The sequence below is a fragment of the Rhincodon typus genome, chromosome 36, assembly GCF_021869965.1.
Source record: "Rhincodon typus isolate 14 chromosome 36, sRhiTyp1.1, whole genome shotgun sequence".
In the NCBI taxonomy this organism is placed as follows: Eukaryota; Metazoa; Chordata; class Chondrichthyes; order Orectolobiformes; family Rhincodontidae; genus Rhincodon; species Rhincodon typus.
This window is the reverse complement of record NC_063367.1, coordinates 23,496,422-23,520,418: the sequence shown is the minus strand read 5'-3', so window position 1 is coordinate 23,520,418 and position 23,997 is coordinate 23,496,422. Positions and strand designations below refer to the sequence as shown.

The 23,997-nt window shown below is 42.8% G+C and overlaps 2 protein-coding genes across 8 annotated transcripts in view; both read left to right on the top strand.

Annotated features, from left to right (window-relative positions):
• fam189a1 (family with sequence similarity 189 member A1) overlaps positions 1 to 23,997 on the top strand; it is a 335,517-nt gene that overhangs the window by 194,056 nt on the left and 117,464 nt on the right. The window lies entirely within an intron of this gene.
• tjp1a (tight junction protein 1a) overlaps positions 1 to 23,997 on the top strand; it is a 150,247-nt gene that overhangs the window by 67,485 nt on the left and 58,765 nt on the right. For all 7 annotated transcript variants that reach the window (XM_048617234.1, XM_048617233.1, XM_048617232.1 and 4 more), the window contains exons 4-8: positions 1,135 to 1,237; positions 7,204 to 7,495; positions 9,427 to 9,530; positions 11,075 to 11,243; positions 11,605 to 11,752. In XM_048617234.1, the coding sequence (XP_048473191.1) occupies positions 1,135 to 1,237; positions 7,204 to 7,495; positions 9,427 to 9,530; positions 11,075 to 11,243; positions 11,605 to 11,752 (816 nt within the window). The remainder of the gene's footprint in view (positions 1 to 1,134; positions 1,238 to 7,203; positions 7,496 to 9,426; positions 9,531 to 11,074; positions 11,244 to 11,604; positions 11,753 to 23,997) is intronic.

Sequence of the window (23,997 nt, the reverse complement as noted above, 5' to 3'; positions counted from 1 at the left end):
CAGTGTTTCTTAAATGGGAAGAGGTTGGAAAGTGTAGATGTACCTGGTGTCCTTGTTGATAGCTGATTGTGAAGGATCTTGGTTGGACTGCAACTGGAGTACTACATATAGTTTTGGTCTCCTTATCTCAGAAAAGGTATTATTGCTGTAGAAGGAGTACAACAGCAGTTTGCCAGACTTGTTCCAGGATGGTGGTACTGTCCTCTGAAAAGACATTGGGCAAACTAGGCCTGTATACTCTAGAGTTTCAAAGAATGAGAGGTAATCTCATTAAAACTTAGAAAATACTTCGAAGGGACAGACAAGTTAGATGCAGGTAAGATGGCTCGGAAGTCGAGAACCAGCCGGCCCAGTTCAAAAATAAGGGCAGTGATACCGCTTAGGTCCAAGAAGGTTGTGAACCTTTTGGAATTCTCTACCACTTAAGGCTTTGAAAACTCAGTCTTTGAGTATGTTTAAAGTAGAGATTGATCAATGGATAGATTTCTGGTTACCAACAGTGTACAGGAATATGGGGATGAGGTGGGTAAAAGACGTTGAAGTACTCAAACAGCAATGATCATATGAAATGATGGTGCAGGCTCAGCCAACTGATGAGTCTGTTCTGATGTTAAACTAAAAGGTTCATAATGCAGAGAAGACTCTTCAGTGTCAGCAATAATTTGAATTTGAGCAAATCTGTTGTAGACTAACTTTGCTTCTTTAATGGACAGCTTTTGTCATGAAATATCTTCGCAAATGGGACATCTCTGCATTATAGTTATAAAGTGTATCACCATTTTGGGTTGGATTTGAAATAAAACTCCCTCTGGTAACACTACATGCAATCATTTTTAAAAGGAATGCTTGGATTGGATCAAGGAAGCTTTTGTTTCATCTACGAATGCTAACTTGACTCATTTAACTGCAGAATGACCAACAACTTTATTGAACAAAATGAAGGCTGGCCATGAGAAGGCCGTTGTTAAAAGCACTTTTTTTTTCCTATTTGCAAAGGCAATGAAAAAATCAAAATCTTGTGTCCAGGTGAACATAAGAAGTAAATGGAAGAATTTACATTCGTTGACATCTATCTCTACACTGGTTTGGCAACTACTGTTTGGGTCAGTTCATGTTTTGATTTTTCTTTGGCAGTGAGAATGATCGGGTTGCGATGGTTAATGGAGTTTCAATGGATAATGTGGAACATGCTTTTGCTGTCCAGCAGCTACGGAAAAGTGGAAAGAATGCAAAAATTGTAAGTAAAATTGTGAAGTTTGATTCTGTTCAGACAATTAATTTAGTGAAAGCTGTCACTGCATTTAGTAGTCAATGGGAACCAATATGAGCATTATTAGATACATTTGCTGATGTGTGTATTTTTTCATTTACTTGTTGGAATTGTAGGCTATAAAATTGTGATTATGCTGTTACCTATTTCTCATGTCACAACATCTTTATTCAAGAGTTCTGTCTCAATAGGAAGTATGGAAATGCAGACACTACATGGAGTCCAGTACTCTGTAAACCTAATTAGCAGAACCCCGAGCGTGTTGTATTGCAATTGTGCTAAACAATCAACTTCGATTAACAGAAGATAGTAGGAACTGCAGATGCTGGAGAATCTGAGATAACAAGATGTAGAGCTGGATGAACACAGCAGGCCAAGCAGCATCAGAGGAGCAGGAAAGCTGACGTTTCAGGCCTAGACCCTTCTTCAGAAATGGGGGAGGGGAAGCGGGTTCTGAAATAAATAGGAAGAGAGGGGGAGGCGGATAGAAGATGGATAAAGGAGAAGATAGGTGGAGAGGAGACAGGCAGGTCAAAGAGGTGGGGATGGAGCCAGTGTAGGTGGGGAGTTAGGGAGGGGATAGGTCAGTCCAGGGAGGACAGACAAGTCAAGGGGGCGGGATGAGGCAACCTGGCAACTACCTGGAAACCGATATCCATTTCAAGCCCACCGACTCCCACAGCTACTTAGAATACACCTCCTTCCACCCACCTTCCTGCAAAAATGCCACCCCCTATTGCCAATTCCTTCGCCTCCGCCGCATCTGCTCCCAGGATGAGGCATTCCACCGAACATCTCAGATGTCCTCGTTTTTCAAGGACTGCAACTCCGCGCCCCCCCCGGTGGTCAAAAACGCCCTCGACCGTGTCTTCCGCAATTCATCCCTCACACCCCCTCCCCGCAATAACAACCAAAACAGAATCCCCTTGTCCTGACGTACCACGCACCAACCTCCGGATCCAATGCATCATCCTCTGACACTTCCACCATCTGCAATCCAACCCCACCACCAAAGACATTTTTCCCTCCCCACCCTTTATCTGCTTTCCGGAGGGACCACTCTCTCCGTGACTCTCTTGTATGCTCCACACTCCCCTCCAGCCCCACCACACCCGGCACTTTTCCCTGCAACCGCAGCAAGTGCTACACCTGCCCCCATACCTCCCCCCTACCCCCATCCCAGGCCCCACGAAGACTTTCCACATCAAGCAGATGTTTACCTGCACATCTGCTAATGTGGTATACTGTATCCGCTGTTCCTGTTGTGGCCTCCTCTGCATCGGGGAAACCAAGCGGAGGCTTAGGGACTGCTTTGCGGAACACTAACTAAACAACTGCACCTCCCAGTTGCAAACCATTTCAACTCCCCCTCCCACTCCTTGGATGACGTGTCCATCCTGGTCCTCCTGCAGTGCCACAACGATGCCACCCGAAGGTTGCAGGAACAGCACCTCATATTTCGCTTGGGAACCCTGCAGCCCAGTGGTATCAATGTGGACTTCACAAGCTTCAAAATCTCCCCTCCCCCTACCGCATCCCAAAACCAGCCCAGCTTGTCCCAGCCTACCTAACCTTTTTCTTATTCCCACCTATCCCCTCCTCCCCCCTCAAGCCCCACCCCCATCTCCTACCTACTAGCCTCATCCCGCCCCCTTGACCTGTCCGTCCTCCCTGGACTGACCTATCCCCTCCCTAACTCCCCACCTGCACTCACCTTTACTGGCTCCATCCCCGCCTTTTTGTCCTGTCTGTCTCCTCTCCACCTATCTTCTCCTTTATCCATCTTCTATCCGCCTTCCCCTCCTCCATTTCTGAAGAAGGGTCGAGGCCCGAAATGTCAGCTTTCCTGTTCCTCTGATGCTGCTTGGCCTGCTGTGTTCATCCAGCTCTACACCTTGTTATCTTTGATTAACAGAAGTTTAGTTCAGGGGATCACCTGTTTGAAGCAAATGCAAATAAAGGTCATGAGTGCAGCATCTGTAAAAAGATCAGTTAACAATATAAATGCTGACATTGCAAGAATGTTTATATGGAGCCTTGGAAGGATAGAACATGAGCACTGCTTAAAAAATATGCTGCCAAAGCTTTCTCCTTGCACTCAAGAGGACAGAATCACGAGAATGCCAAATCTCAAGGAAACAGCAGTTTATACTACTGAGTTGAGGGTACTGATTGATTGGTGAAGGTTGCACCAGGGAATAGTTACCTGCTAAACCTCAACTTCAAACCAGGCATTTTGACTTTGATTGCTCAAAGCGCAAGGTCCATGAAGAATACACCAGGGACTGGCAGTCCTTTAAGCTTTTGTTTAGTTGAGAAAGATGCAACGCATGCTCTTGGTCTTTCTGTCTTCAAAAGACAGGACCTTCAGTGTGAGCAGCTTCTAGCATGTACAAGTGGGCCAGAATGATGATCTAAAATGGTTATAAGTGTAATTCTTAACACAGTCAGTGTTGTCCAATCACACAATCATATCTGATTCTTTTACTAACTGGACGAGGGTGTCGCTGGCAAGGCAGCATTTATTGCCCATCCCTAATTGCCCAGAGGGCAGTTAAGAGCCAACCACATTGCTGTGGGTCTGGAGTCACATGTAGGCCTGACCAGGTAAGGACATAAGTGAACCAGATGAGTTTTTCCCAACAATCAATAATGGATTTACGGTCATCATTTAGATTCTTAATTCCAGGTGTTCATTGAATTCAAATTCCACCATCTGCCATGGCGGGATTCAAACCCGGGTGCCCAGAATTTTACCTGGGTCTCTGGATTAAAGGTCCAGCGTTAATACCACTAAGCCATTGCCTGCACAGTACTGGACACTACGTTCTGAGTTTTATAAGCATAGGCTGTTGCAAACATCCCTGACTATTGCTGCACAGCTATCAGAGACCCATTGTTTGATGTGATCCTCCAGTCACTGAAATGTATGGCCTACATGCTTGGCATCGCACTAACGCTGGAACTCTGAAACCACATTAATCATTAGTATGTTAGGCAGAGTGGCTTTTAAGCTTGATTGCAGTATCCTGTTTGTGGCGAATGCATTCATGTTGCTGTTGCAGCATAGCAGGGTGCAATTACTATGTTTCATCTGTTACTCGAATGTTTTGAGACATTTTACCTTTCCAGGATAATCTGAGGTAGATTGAACATTTATTGTGAGTTTGAATGATGTACAGGGTACAATAATATGTTTGAGGTAACTATTATCCCAACTATACCACTGCCGCCCTGCAGTCGTAACAGTATTCACCACAGCCCAGTACAGGATATTCTTCTTTGATTTGATTTATTTATATCACATGTATCTAAGTACAGTGAAAAGGTTTGTTTTGCATGCAATTCAGCCAAATCATAATATTAGCTGTTGCCTGTCTTCACTGCTTGCGGTCTGTAGGTCAGGAAGGTGAGGATCCAGTTGCAGAGAGCAGAGCAGAGACTTAGGCCTCAGAGTTTGGTTGGAATTGTAAAGTTGAAGGCAGAGCTATAGTCAATAAATAGAAGCCTGATGTAGCTATCCTTATTATCCAGATGTTCCAGGGATAAGTGTAGGTCTAGGGAGATGGTGCCTGCCAATGATCTTTTGCACCAGGACAAAGATGCAAGGGATTGAGGCAGCCTGGGAGGCTAGAGTTGATATGAGCCATGACTAACCTCCCGAAGCACTTCATGATTATGTAGGTCAGAGCCATGGGTGGCTGTCATTGAGACACATTGCATATGTTTTCTTCAGCATAGGATAATGGTGGTCTTGAAGCAGGTGGGTACCTCGCCTTGTAGCAAGGCGAGGTTAAAGATATCAGCGACTACTCCTACCAGCTGGTCCACCCAGAATCTGAGGCCACAGCCAGGGACTCCATCTGGGTCAGTCGCTTTCCATGGGTTCACCCTCAAGAATGCTGATCTGATGTCTGCAGCGGTCTCAGAGGGAGCAGGTACATCCGAGGCTGCCGGAGCAGGTGACACAGTTTCACTGACTTTCCATTCGAAATGAGCATAAACTGCATTGAGCATGTCTGGGCGGGATTTGGTTTTGTCTGCTGCTCTGCTCTGCTTCATTTTGCAGATGTTTTGTCGTGTAGGCCTTTCCACAGATGGAAGGTGCCCGTGTGGTTAGTTTGATACTCTTAGTCCAGTATTGCCTCTTCGCATCTCTGGCCTTACAGAGGCCTTATCTGGATTTTCTGTAAAGGTCCAGGTCATCTGACTTGAGCGCAGCATTCCTGGTCTTCAGTGGGCAATTCAGTTGGGGAACATCTGGATTGACTTCTTTGGCATGCAATCCTCTACACAGTTGCTAATGATGTCCCTGACGTTGGTGGCATACTCGGTTAGGTTGGCCGCTGAGTTCTCGAATATCGACCAGTCCACCGATTCCAAGCAGTCCCACAGAAGCTCTTCCGCTGCCTTAAACCAGCACTGACCTGTTTTCTCTACTGGGGTCCTCACATTTCAACTTCTGTTTGTAAGCTGGGAGGAGGAACACAGCGTTATGATTTGATTTTCTAAAGTGAGGATGGGATATGGAGTGATAGGACTCTGATCAAAAATAAAATTGCTGGAAAAGCTCAACAGGTCTGGCAGCATCTGTGTAGGAAAAAACAGCTGTCGTTTCGGGTCTGGTGACCCTTCCTCAGAGCTCGGACCTGAAACGTTAACACTGTTTTTTCCTTCATCAGTGCTGCCAGACCTGCTGAGCTTTTCCGGCAACTTTGTTTTTGTTCCCGATTTACAGCATCCGCAGTTCTTTAAGTTTTTATTTGGTAGGTCTCTGATGGTTGTGTAGCAATAATCAGGGATGTTTGGCTCTCTGCTGGGACAGGAAATGTATTTTGAGGCTGGCCTGGTTGAAGTCACTGGCTGTGATAATTAAGGCCTTGAGGTATTCTGTCTCAAGTGCATTTATAGTGGTGTAAATTTCACCCAGTGCTCTCTTCACCTCCGTCATCCTGACAGCGATATACATACCACCCGATGCAGAAGTGAACTCCCGCAGCAGTAGCAGGGACTGCATTTCACTGTAGATATTCTAGGCCTGGGGAGCAGTAATTCGCCAGGGTCACCATGCCTGCGCACCAGGAGCTGTTGATTTAGGAGGCAGACTGCACTGCCTCTTGCCTTACATGAGCAAGCCATGTGGTTATGTGATGTATAGAGAAACCCTCAAGTTGTATTTCATTGGGAATTATTCAAATTTCACTTTGCCTGAAATAGCTAGCATTTAGTTTCCCAACATTGTGCATGAATGAAATAGCCTTATTGAATTGAATTGAGTTTAGATTTATTGTCACATGTACTCACATGAGTACAATGAAAAATTTACAAGTCACCATGTATGGCACCATTTAAGATACAAAGGTATCTAGGTACAAAATCTTTGGTACCCCTTGTTGGTAGATGAAATTTTCTCCTCCTCAACTCTGGTGTAAAAGGTGTTTACATTTTCCAAATGAGAGCGTCTCCTTCATCGTGATAGGGAACAATGTCAGTTGCAGTTTGGTCTATGTATTACCATTACTACCTCAGAACATTGTAAAGTGTTTTACAGCTGATATGTTTTTGCAGTGTAGTTACTATAGGAAACACAGCTCAAGGTTTGCATGCAGTGAGATAGACAACTTCACCTGCTTTTGAGTGCATATTTAAACACAAATGTTGGTCAGAACAGAAGGAACAACTGCCCTGTTCAGCTTAACATCTCATCCAAAAGATGGATTCTGTAACATTGCAACACTCAGTACTGAATTGGAGTGCCAACCTGTATCATTTGTGTAAATGTTTAGAATAAGACTTGAATCCACATCCTCTGACTTAAAGTCAAGAGCACTGTCCACTGAACAAAATCTACAGGAATTTCAATGGAAATCTGTAAGAGTAGGCAAAGTAAGAACTCTTGTTCTAACAAATGTTTTACTTTTTAATGCTTCCAGACAATTAGGAGGAAACGAAAAATTCAGATGCCAGCCTCGAGACCGGAGCCAGATCGACAGCCTGCTTCGGAGCCTGAGGATGACAGTTACGAGGAAGAGGAAGTCTATGATCGAAAAAGTGGACGGAGTGGACCGAGTCCTTACAGTGGGAGGAGGAGTGAGAGGAGCATTGGGAGGAGAGAAGGGAGCAGAGAGAGAAGCTTGTCACCGAGATCAGAGCGGCAATCAGTGTCATCAAATCTTCCACCAAAACCCATCAAAGTGACATTGGTAAAATCTAGGAAGAGTGAAGGTGAGTGTTGATCAGGAAATGCAAAAAGCTGCATAATTATCTTAACTTGAATTGAGATTGGACTGTTTAGAAAGTTTTTTTTTATGTGGTGTTTAGGAAAATAATGCTCATTTCTCTATTTAAACCAAACTTGACAAATTTAAAAAAGAATACTTTTAGCTATGAGCTATTACTGTCAAACAGGTTATTGGGAAAGATGTTTGTTATGGATGTATGTTTTAACACTTTTTCTTTCTGCCAGTGATCTGAGTTAGATGCTCAATATAATCTCTTTTGTAAATATACCTTTGTAGCAAAATGATATAATTATCTTCCACAGCTCTTGTGTGGTGCTCAATGGAGAAATCATGGTTGGCTGCCCTCCGCCCAGGAACCATCGCTGGAAACTTTCTTTTATTTAACAGATGTCAGCAGGATTCTGTGTGACTTGATGCTTTTCATAGCTGAATATATTGTCAGAATTCACCATCTTCAATCATATGTGCTGAATGCATGATGAGGCGTTCAAAAATCACTGTCCTCAGAATCAAATGCCAGCTAGTGCTCTTCTGATGGGGAGAGCATTGGTTAGTAAGAGTTGGTGGAAGCTGATATGCTGGCTGAATACCCAAGAGTGATCAGAAGTAAAAATCTAAACTGTAGAACAGCACTGTCACCTGACACAGTGTAACATTATAGAATGGAAGAATTCAATAGAGTACAGTTGATGCTAGTATCACACAGGATGGTCATAAAATTGTACCTTATAAAAAATAAGGTTTTATGCAGGGCTACACTTGGTGCTCACAATGCTTTCTGAGGTAGATGGACCTTTTTTTAGTGGTTTCCTACTTTGACTGTGTGAGCAAAATGGCTCAAACAGGACTCAGTCTGCCCCATGGCTCATGTTTTTTCTGATGTATTTGCTTCTGACATTGGTAAGGGCCCCTTTATGTGGCGGTGCTGGTGTTGGACTGGGGTGGACTAAGTCAGAAGTCTCACGACACCAGCTTCTAGTCCAACTTACAGGTTTATTTGAAGTCACCAGCTTTCAGAGCGCAGCCCCTTTGTCAGGTGCAGTAAGAGAGAGGAGCACACAGGCACTGAATTTATGGGCAGAGAGATCAAAAGACCATAAAACTGGTGTGAATGGATTGTTAAATAAGTCTGTGCAGGTGACCAAGAGTGTTAGATGGTGTGAGTGAAGTGTCAACAGCTGAATAACCGGCAAAGGATGGTTAATCCGACTAAATGAGGCAGGGAGATAATTACAAAATATTAAAAATGAGGTGGTGCTGGAGACAAACAACTAGCATAACATGATAGGTATGAGTTACATGCTGCAAGTCTAACCAAAGTAATAAGTAATCCAAAACTGTACAAACTAATTAAGGTAGAGAGATCATAACAATTTATTAAAGTAATCATGTCAAAACAGAATAGTGAGGAAGGTTTTACAGATACAGAACAGTGTGGTTGGGTCACATGTAGCACAACATGAACCCAAGATCACATTTGTGGCCATGTTCATGCGTACACAACTTGGCTATCAGTTTCTACTTGACGATTCTGTGTTGTGCATCTTGAAGTCTGCCTTGGAGGGTGCTTATCTGTAGATCGGAGGGGCTCAATGTCCTTGACAGCTGAAATGTTCCTCGACTGGCAGGGAACATTCCTGTCTGGTGATTGCTGTGTTTGCCTCTTAATAACATCATATTTTGTGCTTAGTGGAAAAAAATCAGCACTGTATGTGAAGGAGAAGATGACTTGATCCGAACAGATGGGAGACAGTTTTATGATCATGATGTCTGCAAAATTTGATTTTGATTCATTGTCTTTTGAAACTGTTTATCTGAAGAATTCCTGTCCTTGTGTCCTGCTCCATGTAACAAGGTATAAGTTTCTGTCCAATGTCAATTTCTTTTTAGAATTACTTCAGTTGTTTTTTACAGAGTACGGTCTGCGATTAGCGAGCCACATTTTTGTGAAAGAGATTTCATCAGAGGGGCTGGCTGCCAAGGACGGCAACATTCATGAGGGAGATGTAGTATTGAAGGTTGGTCATTTCTTTGGTTCCCATCTTAAAAACGTGAAAATGTCTGTCTACCTGGTATCACATCTGAAGGGCAGGCTTGATTTTTGAAAACGCATTGTCTACTCAGTGTTAGAGTGGTTCTGCAGGGAAGGTTTGATCCTAGCTTTTTACTGCACTTTTGGATGAAAGCAACTTCAAACCACTTTCTAATTGTCCCATGAGTGCCATTTGGGTGATAAAAATCTCTAAATAGAAGTCATTTGATGAGGAATCCACCGTCCTTATTATTCAGAGAACACTTGAAGCAAAGCTAATAGGTGTTCTTGATGGCTACATGGAATGGAATATCCTTTAAAGTCATGTGCGTTCTAGTACAGGAGTACAGTGAAACGTTTTTACAATGGCTGCCTCTAATGGCATCATCTTGGGTACAAATATCTAGGTACAGATCTTTGATACAAAGGAATAAAAGGAAAAGTAGCAGCATTACTTAGAGTCACAAAAAAAGTTAGAAATCAGATAGTTAGACATAGTTAAAGGATTGTCATTGCAGTTCAGTAAAGAGTTTCAAATAGCAGCAGCTTAGCACGAGGTCTGACTGCCCGTGCCAGGCTGCAATCCAACAACTGTCCCGTTCCGCTCCAGCCTCCAGTCTGCTGCTCACTAGCACTGAGCTGCAACAAGGTATGTTGTGCTGCGCTGAGACTCTCATCTCCTCGTACTGCTTCAGGTCTCATACATGAGTTTATTCACTACCTAGATGAACCCTGTAGATCAAGCAAATTTCACACCCTAATTCTGGCATACTTAGTTGACATCATCAAGGTACCTAGAGAGAATCCAGAATGTGCCTCAATTTCTGAATTAAGATTAAAGTTAGGTGCCATTCCTGATGGGAAGCAAGTGTGGACACAGTAGAATTGGATTCAGTTTGTAATGAAATAATTTACGACTTCTCTGTCTATCCTGACGTGAAGAAATAGGCAAGATACTGGAGGTTGACTGAAGTTAATAGAATTTGTACTTCCAACTGGGGTCAGTAAGAGTATAGAAGAAAGAAAAACTGTTAGAATTCACATTCATCTGAACACACCGGAAGTCAGTCTTCAGTGATTTCCAGCTGGGGAAGAAACTTGTGTCTGACGTCTGTGGCAGTTAAAGAGCTGTCACTGTTTTATTCAACTAAAGGACACTTTGACGAAATCTTTCTCAACTTGAAAATGTAGTAATGGTCCAAGCTCAACAGAAAATGGCATCTTGATTTGTTAAATTAATTGACAAGTGCTTTTCTAATCTTCGCTGTATTTAAACAATCCCTGTGGTGCAAAGGGCATTGTACTACTGTAATTGAAGTTAGCGTTGATACACTTGAGGGGAGGGACTGCTGATAGGAAAGAGAATGTTTGCTGTAAGTGTCTGAAGACCAAAGAAAATGTTTGTACTGTTTTAACTTTTAGTACATAGAACAAGCTGTTGTATCACTCTGCTGCCTTCAGACAAAGACTGTGCTATTTGTGATCAGGCCCCAGTTTCTTCCTTATTGTGATTCTTTTGTTCTGTTACAGATCAATGGCACTGTTACAGAAAACATGTCACTGGGAGATGCAAAGAAGCTAATTGAGAGGTCAAAGGGGAAACTTAAAATGGTGGTGCAGAGAGATGAGAGAGCCACTCTCCTCAATGTGCCTGATTTGGATGACAGCATTCCTTCTGCAAATGCTTCTGAAAGGGACGGTAAGTGTTTGAACTAAGTCTTTCAATGACAGTGTTGTAGTTGCTTACTGTTTAGAGCTTTCAGTGCAAGTGACATACTGAGCCTAAATCTTAATGCATTTAGTTGCTCATCAGAGGAATACTATGTGCGCACTGGGAAATATCAGGCTTTTATTGTCAGCTTTGTTCCCAATAGAAAGCGAATTGTTCTCTTTGGGACTTGCACGGTTGCTGTTCAAATGATCCATGTGGTGGTACTTAATATTTTAGCTAAGTTAAATGTTTTATTGTAGAAATACATTTTTGTGAAATCAGTGAATAGTCTTTTTGTATTTTGAGCTTTTCCAGTAGTAACAAGATAACCTGTGAATTTTGTCGTTAGATATTTCAGAAATTCATTCATTGGTATCTGATCACTCCAACCGTTCAAATGAAAGACCAAGGCTACGCAGTCGTTCACGTTCGCCAGACAAACGGTCAGACTGGTCTGACCATTCACACCATTCTCCACAGCACATCAGTAATGGGAGGTAGGCGTTTTCCCTTTTTCTAAGATCTTGCCTTGCGTCAAGATTTGTACTGTAGGTGGACATAGTTACTTTGTAGCTGTTGCTTCACCTGGTATTTCTGGATGGTAGGAGTGTTTATAACCAGGAACGTAGAACAAGTTAGTAACTCTTTAATCTGAGATGCTGTTAAATCTTTAGTCAGTTAGAAAATTTTAATTGATTAATATGTATATGTAAATCCCCAAATTCCTTTGAAGTCACAGTCCTGAGAGAACTAATGGTTTTATCGGTGTAAAGAAGAGGTGACATTTTAGGTCAGACAATACATGTTAGGCGTGAGGCCTTGATTAGAATTTGTGTTCTAGTTTGGAGTCAGACTGGTTTTATTTCTTAAAGGAGGAATTTATAAAATGCCATATTGACTGTATGTAAATTGTGCACTTTTTAAATAGAATAGAACGTATCTGCAAATACAAAGTCACCCCATAGATTCGCGTGCGTGTGTGTGTGTGTTTGTTTGGGGGGGGGTTGGGGAAGAGAGGATGTGAGAGTGTATAGCGTGGTGGGATCAATTCTAGTGCGACATGAACCCAAGATCCTGGTTGAGGCTGTCCTCATTTGTACCGAACTTGGCTATCAGCCACTGCTCAGCAACTCTGCATTGTTGTGTATCCCGAAGTCTGCCTTGGAGGACGTTTACCCGAAGATCTGAGACAAAATGTCCTTGACTGCTGAAGTAGAACAAAAGTGTTTGGAAAGGGCTAGCAATTGAACACTGGAAAAACGAATGAAAATGAGAAGAGGGAGGGTTAATACATGACTGAAGGTGTTATAACTGAATGTATGCAGTATAAGGAATAAGGTAAATGAGCTTGTGGCGCAGATCGAAACTGGCAGGTATGATGTGGTAGGCACCACGGAGACGTGGCTGCAAGGGGATCTGGATTGGGAGCTGAATATCCAAGGATATACATCCTATGGAAAAGATAGGCAGGTGGGCCAAGGGGGTGGGGTTGCCTTATTAGTAAGAAATGAAATTAAATCAATAGGAAGAAACAAAGTAGGGTCAGATGGTGTAGAATCTGTGTGGGTAGAATTGAGCAACCGCAAAGGTAAAAAAACCATAGTTGGGTTTGTGTACAGGCCTCCAAACAGTAGTCAGGAGCAGGGGCGCAAGATACACCAGGAGATAGAAAAGATGTGTAAGAATGACAAAGTCACAGTGATCAAGGGGGATTTCAATATGCAGGTGGACTGGGAAATTCATGTTGGTAGTGGATTGCAAGAAAAGGAGTTTGTGGTATGTCTACTAGATGGCTTTTTGGAGCAGCTCGTGGCGGAGCACACAAACGAACAGGCAATACTGGATTTAGTGTTGTGCAATGAGGCAGACTTGATAAGGGAGCTTAAGGTGAAGGAAACCCTTAGGAGGCAGTGATCATAAGATGATAGAATTTACTCTGAAATTTGAAAGGGAGAAGATAGAATCAGAGTTAATGGTATTACAGCTGAATAAAGGTGACTACAGAGGTATGAGGGAGGAGCTGGGCAGAATTGATTGGAAGAGGAGCCTAGCAGGAAAGATAGTAGAACAGCAATGGCAGGAGTTTCTGGGAGTAATTCAGGAGATCAGGCAAAAATTCATCCCTAGGAGAAAGAAACATGGTACAGGGAGGATGAGGCAACCATGGCTGACTAAGGAAGTCAGGGATAGCATAAAAGCAAAAGAGAAAGCATATAATGTGGCAGTACAGTGGAAACCAGAGGCCTGGGAAGCTTACAAAGACCGACAGAAGGCAACAAAAAAAGAAATAAGGAGGGAGAAGATTAAATATTAGGGTAAGCTAGCCAGTAATATAAATAAAGAGCTTCTTTAGCTATACAAAGTGCAAAAGAGAGGCAAAAGTGGACATTGGACCACTGGAAAATGACGGTGGAGAGATAGTAGTGGGGAACAAGGAAATGGCTGAGGAACTGAATAATTACTTCGCATCAGTCTTCACGGTGGAAGATCTCCCAAAAATTCAAGAGAGCTCGGGGTCAGGACTGAGTATGGTGGCCATCACCAAGGAAAAGATGCTAGTAAAACTGAATGGCCTGAAGGTGGATAAATCACCCGGACCAGTTGGACTACACCCCAGACTTCTAAAGGAGATAGCTGAAGAGATAGTGGAAGCGTTAATGGTGATCTTTCGGGAATCACTCAACTCGGGGAGGGTTCCAGAGGACTGAAAAATCGCTAACGTGATACCCTTGTTTAAAAAGGGAGTAAGGCAAAAGATGGAAAATTACAGGCCGATTAGCCTAACCTCCGTCATGGGTAAGATTTTGGAGTCCATTGTAAAGGATGAGATTTCTGAATATTGAAGTGTATTGTTAAGTAGGGTAAAGTCAGCATAGCGTCATCAATGGGAGGTCATGCCTGACAAATCTGCTAGAGTTCTTTGAGGAGGTAATGAGCAGGGTAGACCAAGGAGAGCCAATGGATGTTATCTACCTGGACTTGAAGAAGGCCTTTGACAAGGTGCCGCACAGGAGGCTGTTGAGTAAGATAAGGGCCCATGGTGTTAGAGGCAAGGTGCTAGCATAGATAGAAGATTGGCTGTCTGGCAGAAAGCTGAGTGTAGGGATAAAAGGGTCTTTCTCAGGATGGCAGCCGGTGACAAGTGGTGTTCCACAAGGGACAGTGTTGGGACCACAACTTTTCAGTTTATACATTAATGATCTAGATAAAGGAACTGTGGGCATTCTGGCTAAGTTTGCAGACGATACAAAGGTAGGTGGAGGGACAGGTAGTACTGAGGAGGTGGGGAGGCTGCAGAAGGATTTGGACAGATTAAGAGAGTGGGCAAAGGAGTGGCAGATGGAGTACAATGTGGGAAAGTGTGAGGTCATGCACTTTGGTAAGAAGAATAAAAGCATGGACTATTTTCTAAATGGGGAGAAAATTCAGAAGTCTAAAGTGCAAAGAGACTTGGAAGTTCTAGTCCAGGATTCTCTCAATGTTAAACTTGCAGGTTGAGTCAGTAGTCAGGAAGGCAAATGCAATGTTGGCATTTATTTTGAGAGGACTTGAATATAAAAGCAGGGATGTACTATTGAGGCTTTATAAGGCTCTGGTCAGGCCACAATTGGAGTATTGTGCACAGTTTTGGGCCCCATATCTCAGGAAGGATATACTGGCCCTGGAGAGGGTTCAGAGGAGGTTCACGAGAATGGTCCCAGGAATGGAAAGCTTAACATATGAGGAATATTTGAGGACTCTGAGACTATACTCATTGGAGTTTAGAAGGATGAGGGGGGATCTGATTGAAACTTTCAGAATACTGAATGGCCTGGACAGAGTGGGTGTTGGGACGATGCTTCCATTGGTAGTAGAGGCTAGGACCCGAGGGCACAGCCTTAGAGTAAAGGGAAGACCCTTAAGAACAGAGATAAGGAAAAACTACTTCAGCCAGAGAGTGGTGAATCTATGGAATTCACTGCCACAGAAGGCTGTGGAGGCCAGGTCATTGAGTACATTTAAGACTGAGATAGACAGGTTCTTGATTATCAAGGCTTATGGGGAGAAAGCAGGAGAATGGGGTTGAGGAACTTATCAGCTATGATTGAATGGCGGAGCAGACTTGATGGGCCGAATGGCCTAATTTCTGCTCCAATGTCTTACGGTCTAATGGTATTCCCCCACTAGGAGGGACATCCCTGTCTGGCAATTGTTGCACAGTGTATATTGATCCGTTTTCATGGCATCTGATGGTTTTGCCTCGGGGGAGTCTTTGCCTGCAGCATATGAGAGACTGCATTGGTCAAGTCACATGAGTATATGTTGTGCACGTGGTGGGTGGTGTGCCCACATGTGATGGTAGTATCCATGTCGAAGATCTGACGTGGGGAAGATCTTGGTGAGGTGCTCATCGTCATCAATAACGTGTTGAAGGCTGTGAAGGACATGGCGTAGTTTCTTTGCTCCTGGGAAGTACAGGACGGCGAACGGTACTCTATTGGATGTATCCTGTGCCAGTCTTCTGTGGCGGTCGTTATGGTTTTTCGCTGTGGCCTGTTGGAACTGGTGATCAATGAGTTGAGCACCCTATGAGGGTGTCCTTCAACTCCTTCAGTGTGTCTTGTTCCTCCTCATCTGAACAGATCCACCCACAGACCAGTTGAACAAGTATCAGCACCCTCGGACCAGTCAAACCAGGAACATTTCTCTTCACAGTGGATGTTTCAGCACTCTGCACCCCACACAACGACAGCACTACTGCAACAGCTTCAGTACTCAATACCACCAACTGCCAATTTCTAGATGCCATGCTACAACTCATCCGCTTCATCCTCGACCATACATCTTCACCTTGGACAACTAATTCTTCACCCAGACACTTGGAACAGCCATGGGGACCAAATTTGCTGCCCAATATGCCAACATTTTCATGCGCAGGTTCGAACAAGACTTCTTTGCTGCACAGAACCTCCAACCAATGCTATACACCAGATACATTGACATTTTCTTCCTTTGATGCATGGTGAGGAATCACTGAAATGCCCTCGTAGGAACAGGGTATGATGCTCAACTCATCGATCTCCAAGTGCCACGTCCGATAGGGTACCTTTCATCGTCCGGTACTTCCGGGGAGCGGAGAAACTATGCCATGTTCTTCGCAGCTTTCAACCCATTATTGATAACAATGAGCACCTCGCCAAGATCTTCCCCATGCCTTTACTTCTCGCCTTCAAATAACTGCCAAAACTTAAACAGACACTTGCAGCAAACTACCCAGCCTTCAGGACAACATCGACCGTGACACTGTACAACACTATCATGGCAACCTCTGTAAGACATGTCAGATCTTTGACATGGACACTACCATACATGTGGGAACACCACCCAGCACATGCACGGCAGATACGCCTGTGTCTCCGCCAGTGTTGTCGATTTCATATGCTGCAGGCAAGGCCTCCCCAAGGCATGGTATATTGGCGAAACTATGCAGACGCTACGACACTGGATGAGTGGACACCACACAATAATTGCCAGACAGGAATGTTCCCTCCCAGTAGGGGAACACTTCAGCGGCCAAGGACATTCAGTCTCGGATCGGGTGAACGTCCTCCAAGGCGGACTTGGGGATACACAACAATGCACAGTCGCCCAGCAGACGCTGATAGCCAAGTTTGGTACCCATGAGGATGGCCTCAACTGGGATCTTGGGTTCGTCTCGCATTACAGGTGATCCCTACCACTCTACATGCGGTCTCTCACCCTCGCTCTCTCACACACGCATGCTCGCTCTCCCACACGTTCGCTCATGCTCACTCTCCCTCTCCCTCCCCCTCACTCGCACGCTCTCCCTCCACCTTGCCCTCGCGCTTACCCCGCATGCTCGCGCCCTACCCCGCATACCATTGCGCCCGCACCCTCTCCAACACACCCCCATGGGGTGAATTTGTTTTTGCAGATACATTTTATTTTGTTCAAAAAGCACGCAATTTATCGTCAGTTAATGTTCTATAAATTCCTACTTTAGATATAAAACCAGTCTGATCGCAAACCAAAACGCAAACAGATTCTAAACAAAGTCTCACAGCTAACATGCATTTGTCTGACCTGAAATGTCACCTCTTCTTTACACTCATTAAAACCTTTAGTTCTCTCAGGGCAGTGACTTCAAAGGAATTTGGGGATTTACGTATACATATTAATCAATTAAAATCCTCTAACTGATTAAAAGATTTAACAGCTTCCTGGGTTTGTTCAGTACATCCTCATTAGTGGTGTGACCCTTTGATCTTTACTTACAAATTCTGTGTCTGATACTACCTCTCTTACTAACACCTGAAGAAGGAGTAGGATTCTGAAAGCCTGTGTTTTCAAACCTGGTGTTGTGATTTCTGACCTTGTCTACCCCGAGTCCAACACCGGCGCCTCCACATCATCTTTAATCTGCACAGTAAGATCTCAAAATTTACTAATCTGGATATTCAGTATAGTTTGGGGAAAAATTATGCTTTTGATCATTTTGGCCATTGAAAATTTCAACAGATTATTTGCCTTCCTGGGCCTGTGCCATCTCCAGTTTGCTATTAACTAATTTAATTCGATTTGGGCTAGCTAGAACTTTGAAACATGTGCAGTCTGTGTGAAGGTAATGTTATTCTCCTAAAATAATTTGAAAGTTTAAAGGACTGCCATAATCTAACCAAATGTTTAGACTGTGCGTATGTTTGCTTTTGTAAAAAGGTTGCATTGAGTTAAATGGATGATTATCAATTAAGTTGATAAGAGACAGCAGTGAGAAGGGCTGCATGCAGTTGGAAAGCCTCCCCATATATGATGCAGTCTCCAGTTTCAGGCTATCAGCAATCTGTGTACATGTTTGCTGGTCAACAAGAACAGTCATTTTCAAGTTTGTCTTAAGCTGTCAAGTTTGGATTTGTTATGTTCTCGGAGCTCCCCCGACAGCAAACTCCATTCTACAAGATTGGCACAGTACAAAATATTGGCAAAGATCTGTAGCTTGGGTTGTGCATGAGGCTGTTGACTTGCTCACCGAGCTGGCTTGTTTTTGTTCAGACGTTTCGTCACCATGCTAGGTAACATCATTAGTGGAGCCTCCGATGAAGCAGTGTTATTCTACTCCGCTTGGAGTTTATACTATCCGGTCCGTTATGGTGAGTAGTGTCATTTCTGGTTTTGATCTGTAAGGGTTTGTATATGGGGTCCAATTCTATATGTTTGTTGATAGAGGCATGGCTCTCCACCCATACTTCAACGAATTCCCATGCGTGTCTGTTTGGCTTGGGCTACTATGGTTAGCTTGTCCCAGTTAAATTGATGGCATTCGTTGTCTGAATGTACCGATATTGAGGAGAGTTCATCGTGCCATTTTGCTGCTAGCTGATGTTCATGTATTCTGATGGCTAGTTTCCTTCCTGTCTGTCTGATATAATGTTTGTGGCAGTCATTGCATGGTATTTTGTAAACCATGTTCATTCTGCATGTTGTGGGAATGGGGTCTTTAATCCTTGTGAGTGTTTGTTGTCGAGTGGCTGTGAGCCACCATGATTCCTAGTGGTCTTAGGAGTCTGGTTGTCAGCTCCGATATGTTCTTGATGTAGGGCAACATGGCCAGTGTGTTAGGTCGTACTGTGTCCTCCTGTTGTCTGTTTTGTTGGCATCTGTGGATGAAGTTGTGGGGATGTCCGTTTAAAGCGAGGATCTTGTATATGTGTTCTTCCTCTTTCCTGCGTAGTTCTGGAGTGTTGCAATGTGTCCTGGCCTGTTTAAATAGTATCCTAATGCAGCTTTGTTTGTGGATGTTGAGGTGGTTGCTGCGGAAGTTGAGGATTACTATGTGATGACTGCTACAAACATTACATCGGACAGACAGGAAGGAAACTAAGCATCAGAATACACGAACATCAACTAGCAGCAAAACGGCACGACGAACTCTCCTTAATATCGGTACATTCAGCCAACGAAGGCCATCAATTTAACTGGGACAAGCTAACCATAGCAGCCCAAGCCAAACATAGACACGCATGGGAATTCCTAGGGGCATGGTTCTCCACCCGTACTTCAATCAACAAACATGTATAGAATTGGACCCCATTTACAAATCCATACAGATCAAAACCCGAAATGACAGTACTCACCATAACAGAACAGACAGATAAACTCCAAGCAGAGTAGAATAACATTGCTTCATTGGAGGCTCGACTGGCGATGTCACCTGGCATGGTGACAAAACGTCTGAACAAAAACAGGCCAGCTCGGCGAGCAAGTCAACAACCACATTGGCACAGTACTTCTGTGTAGGTATAGAGTTCCACTTTTGATGCCTATCGTTCTTGTCTCCCTAGCATGCGTATTAATTATCTCCAACCATTTAACAAAGTTAAATTTGGAATGCTGCGCAGTGCTAAATATTGATTGTTTTAGGTTCCCACCTTTATTTGAATTGTATGTGAGAATTTTGACCAGAGAAAAGTGCATTAATTTTGACACGGATTACAGAGTGATATGGTACACAAAATAAGTGAACATTGATGGTTAGTTATAATATTTGATGAATACTAAAGAATACACTCCAGTTATTTCAGGTCTTTGTGCAAGTCAGCATTTTGTTGATACACATCTACCGAAGAATAAAATGGTTTTATACCGATTGTATACTTCATTTAAGACTGTGCACATTCAGTGATGTGTAGCAGCTGCCATGATGGTTCACATACCTTGATAAGGTCCCCCAGATTCTGTCAAGGAGGCACACTAGATAGCAGTAATGTGGCTGCTGCTACACATCACATAAATTAATGTTCACTTTCTTCTTTCTTCTTTAGCATCAGAAGGTAAGATCACATGGGGTCATGGTTAATATATTAGCTTGGATAGAGGATTGACTAATAAACAGAAAGCAGAGTTGGGAAAAATGGGTCTTGTCCTGGTTGTCAGGATACTGCAGGATTCGGTTCTCCGACCCCAGCGACGTGCAATCTATATTAATGTCTTGGATGCATGGATAGAAAGAGCTATAGCCAAATTTACAGGTGGCAGTAAAATATGTGGGCCAGTAAGTTGCAATGAAGAATTAAGTAGTTGGATATGGAAAGGTTCGGTGAATGGGCCAAATTTGGCAGATGGAGTTTAATGTGAATAAGTGTGAAGTTATTCATTTTGGTTGGAGGAGTAGAAAGCAACTTGATACTTAAGCAGAAAGTAACTTTGCAGTGCTGAGGGATCTGGGGGGTCGTCATGCATGAATCCCTCAAAATTAGGGATGCAGATGCAGCAGGTAATAATGAGGTAGGTAAAGGTTTGATATTTGGAAGAGTTGCTGTAACTGTACAAAGTATTAGTGTGTGGTGCATGCAATTTTGGTACTCTTATTTGAGGAAGAATGTTGATGCATCGGGGCAATTCAGAAGAGGTTCACTAGGTTGATTCCAGAGATGAGGAGTTGGACTTAAGAAGAGATTGGGCAGTTTAGGCCTCTACTCTCTGGAGTTTAGAAGAATGAAAGACCTAATTGAAGTCAGTAAGATGCTAAAGGGGACTGACCACGTAGTTAGCGTGGATGTTTTCTCTTCAGGGAAAATCTAGAATGAGGGCTTGCAGTTTTAGAGTGAGGGATAGCAGATTAAGAGCAGAGTTGAGAAATTACTTGTATTAAATGGTCTTGTATTAAACATGAATCTGAGGAGGAGATAGACAGATGGATTTTTAATTAGCGATGGACTGAAGGGTCATGGAAAGTAAGGTGATCAACTATGACCATATCAAACGGCACAGCTGGCTTGAGGGCTGAATTTCCTGCTCCTAGCTCATATGCTCTTGATAGGGCATTCAGAGAGTTAGAGTAACGGCGCAGTATACAAATGGTTAAACTGGCCTTGTAGTTGCATCGTCACTTCAAAATTAAGATTTGGGATTATCATCACTTTAGGGACTTGTGCATGTCATCCAGACTGACAGTTCAGGGCAGTACTAAAGGAATGCTGCCTAGCATGAGATGCCGCCATTAAAATAAAACATTAAATTAAGGGCTCTTCAACTCTTTTAGGCGTTTATAAAAGACTCCAGGACACAAATTACAATGTCCTGGCCACTAATTATTAGTGGACCATTGTTATTAAAGCAGTTAATTGCTAAGTGTCTTATTAATACATGTTGAATCTTTCTATGTAAGTTGGCTATCACATTGTTAATATTACAACAGTCATTCCACTTTAAAAGTACTTTGGTGTAATGTGTTTTGATATATCCTGAGTTGGTGAAAAGTATAATCAGAAATGCAGTCCTTTTTACAGGGGTTAGAATTACTGCAAATTTTAAAATTTAAGGCTGAAATAGTAAATAAAGGAACAGCGATGATGAGCAATTTTGAATCCATAACTAATTTGACAACTGTGATTTCACTGGTTAAGAGTTCTACTGTTAATTTTATGCACCCGAACATTCAGTTTTTAGTATTTTGCCAGATGCAGACTGCCAGACTAAACCCCCTCAAAATATAACAAGAAGGCAGCCTAGACCCTAACATTTTCTTATTTTAAAGGTAAATTGAAGGTGTTGCATTCTAGATGTAATTCGATTGGTCAAACTACTCGACTTTAAATAAAGTACAATTTATTCATACACTATAGTTAGAATACAACAAAAGAAAGAATAAGTTAAAGAATTGGCTTAGTTATAACTGTATTGAATAACTTAGCAGAATAATAGATTCAGTTACTGTTACTAATTATCTGTTCCAATACAGTAACATACCAACACACCCCTGGCAAAAGGCAAATTCAGAAAACAGATTGTCTCACATGTAACTCTAGCAGCTCAAGAGGAAAACTGTCAATAGAAATCAGTTTAGCAGGGAGTGATCTAATGCACTAACATACCCAGCAATGACTGCTACTACTGTAAAACTAAGAAACTAAAAATCCTGCTTCTGAGCGAGCTTGACCATACCTATTCAGGCTGTTCCTGTTCCAACTTTTAAAAAAACAAACCCAAGACCTCTCAAGCTCTGCACGATTTTTTAATATACATCTCGGCACCAATTAATATACAAAGATGGCTTCATTTTTAAAAGCCTTTAATCTTACATTATTAGTACACTACAATTTGATATACATTGACTGAGAGCCTGCAAACATTCATTAATACGGTGCACTGAAGTCTGTTTTTCTCTTGCCGCAGAGTGCCTCCATCTTCCTTCTTCACAGTCATGACAACATGTTGGCAATTACGTTCTCTGATCCTGCCCCATGTATAATTTCTAAATTGAATGGCTGCAATAATAAGCTCCATATAAACGGTCTAGTAATTTTGTCCTTGACTTTTTCCAAAAACTTTAAGGGGTTATGATCGGTATATACAACTGTCACAGACACATTACTGGCAATATAAACGTTAAAATGTTGTAATGCCAGCACCAAGCTCAAGGTCTCCTTCTCAATCGTGGAATATTTTAGTTAGTGAGTATTCAGTTTCCTGGAAAAGCACCAGTAGGTCTTTATGAGACAACAAGGTGCAGGGCTGGATGAACACAGCAGGCCAAGCAGCATCATAGGAGCAGAGAGGTCTTTTTGCAAGAGTACAACCACATCACTTACATCGATAGCCACCTTGAAAAGCTTTGCGTAACTAGGTTTGGCTACCACTGGGCGGCAGTTAACAGGTTTCTGGCTGTCAAATGCTTTCCGACAGCCCTTGGTCCACAGAAAATTTCTGCACTTCTTCAACAAGTCAGTTAATGGAGCAACCGTACTGCTAAAGTTCAGTGCAAACTTCAGATGAAAACCGCTCGATCCCAGGAATTGCAGTACTCCCCTCTTCAATAATGTAGGAAACTCCCCAAAAATGTCTGTTTTCTCATCCTGTGGAACCATTTGTCCATGTCCAATAATGTGGCTCAGGAACGTGACTTGGGCTTTTGAGAACTCACCCTTAGCCAGGTTTATCACCCAACCTGTCTTGCGAAGTGGTTCGAACAATTCTTATAGATGCTGCAAATGTTCCTTCCATGTATGACTAAAAATCACCAGGTCGTCGATGTACACCATACAGTTGGATAATCCCAAAATTACTTTTTGGTTGGGCTTTGAAATGTGACTGGTGCATAGTCCAAATACATGATATCTAAGCTCTGATTCATCAATTTCTCCTTAATTTCGGTGGTCCTCTCACCTCGTACCCAAAAACTAATTCAAATGCACTGAATTTGGTAGATTCATTTGGCACATGCCTAATTGCAAGAAGTACAAATGGAATTCCTTTATCCCAGTCCTCTGGGTAGTCTTGACTAAGCTCTCAACATGGTCTTTAAAGTTTGATGCCACTGTTCTAATGCTCCATGTGATTCTGATGGTACGCAGTGGATCTGAATTGCTTTATTCCTAAACTATCCATAACTTCCTCAAGTAACATTGAAAGATTTCACCCCGATCCAATTGTATCTCCGAGGGTAGTCCAAATCTAGTTTTTAAAAAAAAAATTAAGTAACTCTGCCATAATCCTATTAGCCACGATACTGCATAATAGAATGGCCTCTGGAATTCTAGTAGTAACATCCATTATGGTCAACAAATACTGCTTCCCACTTAGTTTTGGGTAGGGCTCCTATTCAGTGGGTTTACGACCCTTGTAAAAGGTTTCTCAAATATGGGTATTAAGGGTGCTGGTTTTATCACTGCCTAAGGTTTTCCAATTACTTGACACATATGACATGTCCGGCAAAATTCAACCGCATCTTTACACAGTCCAGGCC